The following is a 7,851-nucleotide window of genomic DNA, read 5'->3' as shown; positions in this document are numbered from 1 at the left end:
AAATGCTATGTAAATAGTTGTTACATGGTATTGTTTAGGGAATAATAACAAGAAAAAAAAAAGTATGCACATGTTCAATACAGATGCAACCATCATAGGCCTAACTACATAGTACACGTCAACAACAAGGTAACAATTTTTTAGAAAATATTTTCAATCCGCGGTTTGGTTGAATCCGCAATGTGGAACCCGTGGATGTGGAGGGTCGACTGTACATTTTACACTGTGATCCAGAACTCATACATAGAAACATACTGAAACACAAAACCAAAAGACATATACACAACTTTTCATGAACAGAAAGTTTCACAAACTAATACTTATCCTTACTAAGGATGATACACTAAAATTTTCTATTCAGTTCTATTTCACTAAAAAAGGGGGGGTGGATTATGACCTGCTAAATTGATTTCATTGTCCACAAACAGATTGTGACTTCAGTTTGAAAAACTCTGCTTTACGTAACAAATCCTTTACTGAGATTTATACAGATTGTTCATAATTCTTCCCTATTACAAATAATGCTACAGTGAGCTGCTTTATAGTCATTACATGACTATTTCTGAGAGCACAATCCCTGGTTGTGTAATTGCCATTCCACTTAAAACTCTGATAAACTGCAGCCAGCATGCTGGAAAACGGAACTCTAATCCTGGATCCGTCGCCATCATGATGTGTAAACTTTGGGCAAGTCCCTGTACCTCTGTGGGCATCGGTTTCCCCGTCACTCAACCTGCTGATCTCTATACCCTGGAGTCCATCCTAAATTGAAAGCAGATGCCCCACCCCCTGACTCAGCTCGCGCAGGACTTCTTACCAAGCACTTCTCCCCCCTTTCCACTCCCTGATCCTCCAGGGCAAGCCAGGGAGGAGGAAAAGGGCAGGCCTGGGCCGGAGGGCGTGGTGCAGGGTGGTACAGGGGGAGGGCAGAGGGAGGCCAGCCCCCTAGTAGGAAATGAGACAGAGTAGCAATAACACTTTATAAACCTGACGCCTTCTTCTTCCTCTTCTCTCCTGGCCTCCTTCCATCCTCCTCTGCTCAGCTTCTGCTCCTCCCAGACAGTCTTCACTCTTCTCTCCCCTAGGCTGCAGCTAGCCGAGCCCTCAGCCTGCCTGAGCCTGGAGACTAAGTTGAGTCAGGAACCTATCAGCCCCAGGATGTTGACAACACTGCTGCCACTGCTGTTCCTGCCCGGCTGGGCCCTTTGTAGCCAGAAAGCCTCCGATGGTGAGTAGGGGGGCACATCTCCTGCCTTGTGATGGTTCTGGGAAATCTCAGCCTATCTGGGTCCATGATCGAGACCCAAGGAAAGTTTATCCCAGAGTCTGTGTCTATAGCTGGCTGGGTCTCTCTATAGGACAGTCAGGTTCCTGGAGGCTGGTGTGTGTCCCAAAGCCAAAGTGAGGAGATACAGCTCAGACCCTGGGAAAGGGGAGATGGATGAAGCTGGGGGGAAACAGGATGAGTGGAAAAATGGAAAACGGATGAGTAGACAAGGTGAGGAATCAGTCTGGAGGAGATGGGAGAGATGGGATGAAGTCTGGAGAGGGGGAGATGGGAGTGATAGTGGATAGGGGTGAGTTTAGGGAAGATGGGGAGACTCAGAGATGAGAATAGAGATAGAGGGAATGGGGAGACAGTGGGAGAACTGATGGAAGACTTGGGGGAAAGACGGGCTGATATAGGTGAGGTAGAAGGGGAGACTAGGGAAGATGAAGAAAGACTGGGTGCAGCTGGGGAGGTGAAACTGGGGGGACAAAGGGGTATAGGCTATGAAAGAACTCACAGGGGAGCAGGCTGCCTGAAGTGACCTCATTTGAGTGGAGAAGGGGAGTTACTGCCCCTCATTGCAATTGCACAGGAGCCTCCTTTCCCCTCTCCCACAATCCCTGTAGCTTCAGGCTTCCCTGTAGAGAGGGAGCAAATAATAACCAATATTTATTGTGTTCTCACTATGGTTAATGCATCTATTGACTCATTTTATCCCCACAAAGCTCCCACAAGGTAGGTAATATTATCCGGACGCTGGTTTGTGTCCCAAAGCCAAGGTGAAGAGATACAGTTCAGACCCTGGGAAAGGGAAGATGGATGAAGCTGGGGGAAAACAGGAAGAGTGGAAAAATGGGAAAGGGACGGATAGACAAAGTGAGGAATCAGTCTGGAAGACAGCGGAGAAAAAACAGGATGAAGTCTGGAGAAAGGGAAATGGGGGTGATGGTAGGTAGGGGTGAGTTTAGGTAACATTATCATCTGCGTTTTACAGAGGAAAAGACTGGGTCACAGAGCAGTTAAGAACCTTGTCTAGAATTACCCACACAGATACACTTATTCACACCTGCAGGCTCAGAGCACAACTTCTCAAATGCAAACATGGACAAGATACACTCACACAGACTTGCAACCCAGACCCATGTCCTCCTCAAACATTCTATGGGAACCAACTCCATGCCAGGCCCTTTGCTGGTGTGTGAGGCAGAGATAACCAGACATGGTTCCATAACCTGGAGGAGCCCAGTGTAGCCTGTGTGTGGATGGGGTGCATGGAGGAGACAGTCACTTAGACTCCATCTCTGAAACAGACCCACTGTGTTTAGGAGTGCAAAAAGGAGCAGCATCAGGAAAGCTTCTCCAAGGAGAAGATTGAGCTGGGTTTTGAAGTATGACTAGATGTCTGATGGGCAGAAAAAGGCAGGCAGAGCTATTCACATGTCAGCCAAAAGGCAACATGAGAAACCTGAAGTAGTTTGGTATATCTAAGCATGGGGAAGAGACCAGAAAAGGCAGCTGAGGTCAAATTACTGGCAGCCTTGAATGCCATGCTGAAGACTGGATCTGATCCTGTGGACAGATATTCCATAGGGTAGCAGTGAAGCAGAGTGGCTAAGAGTGCTAGATTCAGGCTGCCTACCTTAAACTTTGGCTCTGCGATTTAGCATCTTAGCCTCAGTTTCCCATATAGACTGGAGTTAATAACAGTAGCCACTGCATTAAATTATTGGGAGGGAGGCACAAATAATAATGTATGCAGAGGATTGAACACAGTGTCCAGGTCATAATAAGCACTTAATAGATATTAGCTATTATTATTATTGATGGAGAAAGGAACACTGGAGGACTTTAAGCAGAAGGACACGAGTCACATGGAGGTCAGATTAACCCGTTGCCGTGGAGTCCGACCCACAGCGACCCTCTAGGACAGAGGAGAACCGTCCCATAGGGTTTCCAAGGAGCGCCTGGTGGATTCTAACTGCCGACCTTTTGGTTAACAGCAGTAGCTCTTAACTACTACGCCACCAGGGTTTCCAGGAGGTCAGATTAGAAGGGTTGAAACTGAAGGCCATGGGATGAGGGAAAAAGTTAATACCCCAGTTCAGTGAGAACTGATGGGACCTGTACGAGCGCAGTGGCAACGGAGATAGAAAAAAAGGTGATGGAATTGTGATTTTATTTTAGGTCAGGGTTTGTGGACCAAGCAGAAATGCGAGGGGCTGGGGACAATCGGTTCCTTCACCCACTGGCTGTATTACCCTGGGGCAAGTGGCTTCTGCTCTTCGGGCCTCAGTTTCCTCATCTGTAAACTGAGGATAATAATCCCTGTCCTGCCGTCTTGGCAAGGTTACTGTAGGCTTCAAATGGGAGCAAGGGTGGGAGGGCACTTTGTAGTTTGTAAAGATCTGAGAGGTGGACGCCCAGCCTCTGGGCAAGGGGTTATTATCTCTGGCTGCTCGCCGCCCATTCCCACGCTGGACCAGGCCCCAACACGCTGATTCCTACCCTCAGGCCCGCGGAGCCTCCACATTCTCCAGTTCGCCTACTTCCGCGACCCCCTTCACGTGCGGTACTGGGGCAATGCGTCGCTGCGTGGGCATCCAACGCACGTGTTGGAAGGCAATGGCACCAACGTCACGATCCTCCAGCTGCAGCCCTTAGAGGAGCCAGAGAGCTGGGCGCGTACTGAGCGAGGCCTGAAGCGCTACCTGCAAGATTTCCACGGCCTCTTGCGGCTGGTGCACTTGGAACGCAGCTTGGCCTGTGAGTTGCCGGCGCGCTGGGGTGTGGCCTCCGGCGGGCCCTGGGCGGTGCTGGTAAACGGGGTGCGGCCTTCTGGAAGGGACCGGTTGTCCCCGGGCAGGGTCTTCTGGATGTACTTGTCACTGTGGGAGTGACCTTTGGGGGCAGGGCTGCTCTGAGGAGCCCAGTGGTGCCTGGGCTCTTGGGCGCCGGCGCTTGCTTGCTGGCTGCTGGATGAGAGCGCTAGGCTAGAGTGGAGCAGATGTGCTAGGACTATGTCTAGCTGATGAGGTCCTCCCTCAGGCCCTCTTGCTACTGGGGTAAGCTGTTGGGGTAGTCCCTGGACGGGAGGCCCCCAGCAGACCAGCCTGCGTCTTTACCCAACCTGATTCCCGAAAGCTCACTGAAGACTGCACACCTCTAACCTTACAGTCCTCCAATTCCTTTCCCTTGTGGACCCGTCCTTCCCTTCAGACACACTCCCTCCAGCACTTTACCCTCAACCCTCCAGCCACTTCTCACCGAAGCTGAGTACTTCGCTGTAGTGCCTGACGCCTTCTCTCACAACCTCTAACCCCTTTTCCTCAAAGACCCCAATTTCTTCTCCCTCCCTTCATAGCCCTCCCTGCAACTCCTTTACCTCATAGTCCCCGTTTTCTTCATAATTCCTAAACCCTCCTTCCAGCCCCCCTTTCTTGTCTCCTCAGAGCCCGTAAAGGCTTCTCCCCACAATTCCCTGATCCAGACTCTCCTCTCCTCACAGCCACTGACTCTCAGCCCACAACCCCCTGCCACGTTCTCTTAGGGTATTGTGGTCATGCCATATACCTGGCACCCTCTTCACACAGCCCCTGACCCTGTACTCCCCATCCACAGTTCCTCTGATAATTCGCTGCTTCCTGGGCTGTGAGCTGCCTCCTGAGGGCTCCAAAGCCCACATCTTCTTCGAGGTGACTGTGAATGGGAGCTCCTTTGCAAGTTTCCAGCCAGAGTCAGCCTCATGGGTGGCTCCGTCCCAGACACGCTCCACAGTGGCCGCCTACACCCTGAAGGAGCTCAATACCCACAATCGTACTCGGTATGAACTGCGGGAGTTCCTGCAGGACACCTGTGTGGAGTATGTGCAGGAACATACCGTGAACAACTTAAAAGGTATGATGGGACAGGGTGGGGCTGTGTTTCGGGGAGGTGGCAGGTTTTAGGCAAAAGGATGGATACCTTGAGCAACAGAAGGCCCAGGGCTGAGAGTTTGGGACAGCACAGCTTAAGACGCTTGGTGAAATGGGCAGAAATCCCTTGGGGTTTGACTCAAACCATGGACTCCTTGGGGGCATGTTCTTCAGGCTAATTCTCTGCATATTCTGCAGGGAGCCAAACAGGACGCTCCTACACTTCGCTGGTCCTGGGCATCTTGGTGGGCAGCTTCATCATCACCGGTGTGGCTGTGGGCATCTTCCTGTGCACAGGTGGACGGCGGTGTTAATTACTCTCCAGCCCCCTCTGAGAAAGGGTTGGACTGATGGGGGCCGGCAAGAGACTGTCTCAGCTCACTACAAAGCCAGATTCCCCAGTTGGGAAACAATATCCCGGAAGGTTTGGAGTAGGAGCTCCTTTTCTTCTCCCAGCTCATCCACCATGGGATTTGATGTAGGGGAGAGGCTAGGTGGGCAGAGTATTTAGTTTACTAAGAACCTAAGAACTTGCATACTCTGCTGAATTAGTCTGAAAAGTGAATGTTTATCTGTCTTTGTGGAAAACAGATGATGGAGTTGGGGCAGGAGGGTCTATGGCCCATCCTTCAAAACCAGAGAAAATCACTTGAGGCCTTCAAAACACAACCAAAGAAAACAAACCATTCATAATCAAAGTAAACAACATGCAACGCTTCCAGATGTGTCAGACTTGGAAGGGACACTGATGTAGTAGGGGTAAGCTGAGGAATGGTGGCAGTGTAAAATCCAAGTAATATGGGAGCAAGAAGTTATTAATCAATCAATTTTATTTATAATAATATTAATAAATTCCTTACCATGTATAAGGCATTGTTATTTTCACTAATTTGCAAACCTTCTGGAAAAGTAGCCTATACCCTTTCCTTTTACTACCTCATCTGCCACGTACTCTTCAACCCACTGCAGTCTGACGAGAATCTCTGTAAACTGCTCCAAGATCACTTCTAATTGTCAAACTCTCATCTGCTGTGTTATCTGCAATATTTAATTTTATAGACTAGAACCTTCTTTTTACCTTAACTTTTGAAATACAATTCGTCTAATTTTTTTTATGTCATTTTACTTAATACACCCTGGAAATGTTGACTTTCTTAGAAATTCTATTTTTTTACTACTTTTTTTCCTGGGTGACCTATTCAATTCCATCTTAAATGAATTCTACCCTGTCCTCTGTATGTTTACATCACTTGTTTAATATTCAAAGTCCTGGATGGGAGCATCCAAATGACCAAGCCTAGACTATGTTGCCTTTGCCTTAGCAAAGGGTGGAAGAAAAGGGAAGCTTTGGGTACCTTTGGCTTCCCTGTGGGAGGTGACACCCTGTCTTCCATTAAGACTCACACAGAGGAAGAGGTTTTAGTTGCTGGCAACCAAAACAAACAAACAAACAAACAAATGCTTACTACAGCTCTCACCATCAATTAATTTACTCATTAAGTGTTTATCAGTAACCTCCATGCACTCCAAGGCATTATGCTACGTACTTTGGAAGGTATAAAGATGATTAAGACATAGTCCTTCTCAAGGAGTTCATTGTTTACTTGGGAAGATAAAAACATGTACAAATATAAACAGTACAAGGCAGATGTCCTAAAAACCGGAAGTTAAATATGCTATGGTGTGATTTACTGTTGTAGCTATCATTTATATACTGCTTTATAGTTTTTGGAATTATTTAACTTGCATGATACCATTTAACACTTGCTGAGGTCTTGTAAGACAGATATTCTCACTTTATATTAGGAAACACACTTAGAATAAATGAAGAAAGAAAGTGGCAGAGCCAGGATTCAAACCCAGGCCTTCCTGTTCTAGGGTTTATGCTGTTTTCCTCTACTAAAGCTGAGGGAATCAGAGCAATCTGCAAAAAGAAGGTGGGATTTGCAGATGGGTAAAATATGACCGTACACAGATAGGAACGATAGAACAGTTTAAATAAAGACAGAGAGTTAGGAAAAAGTAGAGTAAATCTTAGGAAGAGTAACTAGTTCAGTGTGATTGGAGAATAGGGGAATGGTGGAAAATGAGACTGGAAAGGTAGGAATGGTGGACAATGAGATTAGAAAGGCTTCATTGTATTGGACCTCTAAGGCCTAGTGAAGGAGTTTGTTCTTTAGCTGGTAACGAGGTTGGTGGACAGAAAGCTGCTACAGGCTTTTTTCCCCTTTCAGGTGCATTGTTAAAAGGAGGCTTCAGGTAGATTGAGGCCCACTGACCTCATGCTTAAGGGTCTAGCTTGGATATCACCTAGATCAAGGCCAGACTAGGTTTTATTCCAAGCTGGGGAGCAAAAGGGAAAGGATAAGATGGAAAGAAGCCACTCTGGAGAAGAGTGGAATCTCAGAGTATGAGTCAGATATACTCAGGCTTTGAGATGTTATGTTACTTCCTTTCATCAATGCTGACACTGCAGTAGTTCAGGCCTTTACCAGTTCTAACTGGGACTACTAGAATCACTTCCTAACTTACCCTTTTCTAGCCCCTTCACAGATTTGCCATCAGCATGCTGATTATAAAACATGCCAATCTTATGCCCAGAATTCTTCAGTTCTTCCACTGTCCAAAGGATAAAATCCAAATTCCTTAGTATGGAGTTTAAGGCACTCC

At 47.6% G+C, this 7,851-nt stretch overlaps 1 protein-coding gene across 1 annotated transcript; it reads left to right on the top strand.

Annotated features, from left to right (window-relative positions):
- Window positions 1–1,158: 1,158 nt before the first annotated feature.
- PROCR (protein C receptor) lies at window positions 1,159–5,495 on the top strand. Its single transcript, XM_004370407.1, has 4 exons — window positions 1,159–1,228; window positions 3,782–4,033; window positions 4,889–5,164; window positions 5,380–5,495. The coding sequence occupies exons 1-4, from the start codon at window positions 1,159–1,161 to the stop codon at window positions 5,493–5,495; spliced, it is 714 nt and encodes a 237-aa protein (XP_004370464.1).
- The last annotated feature ends 2,356 nt before the right edge of the window (window positions 5,496–7,851 follow it).

Source organism: Trichechus manatus, unplaced genomic scaffold (genome assembly GCF_000243295.1).
Source record: "Trichechus manatus latirostris isolate Lorelei unplaced genomic scaffold, TriManLat1.0 scaffold00008, whole genome shotgun sequence".
NCBI classification, from domain to species: domain Eukaryota; kingdom Metazoa; phylum Chordata; class Mammalia; order Sirenia; family Trichechidae; genus Trichechus; species Trichechus manatus.
This window is presented reverse-complemented; position numbering and strand designations above follow the sequence as displayed.

Coding starts and splice junctions, on each gene's coding strand:
- PROCR (XM_004370407.1), top strand. CDS start 1,159: ATGTTGACAACACTGCTGCCACTGCTGTTCCTGCCCGGCTGGGCCCTT. Junction 1,229..3,781: donor TAGCCAGAAAGCCTCCGATG/GTGAGTAGGGGG, acceptor TCCTACCCTCAG/GCCCGCGGAGCCTCCACATT. Junction 5,165..5,379: donor TACCGTGAACAACTTAAAAG/GTATGATGGGAC, acceptor CATATTCTGCAG/GGAGCCAAACAGGACGCTCC.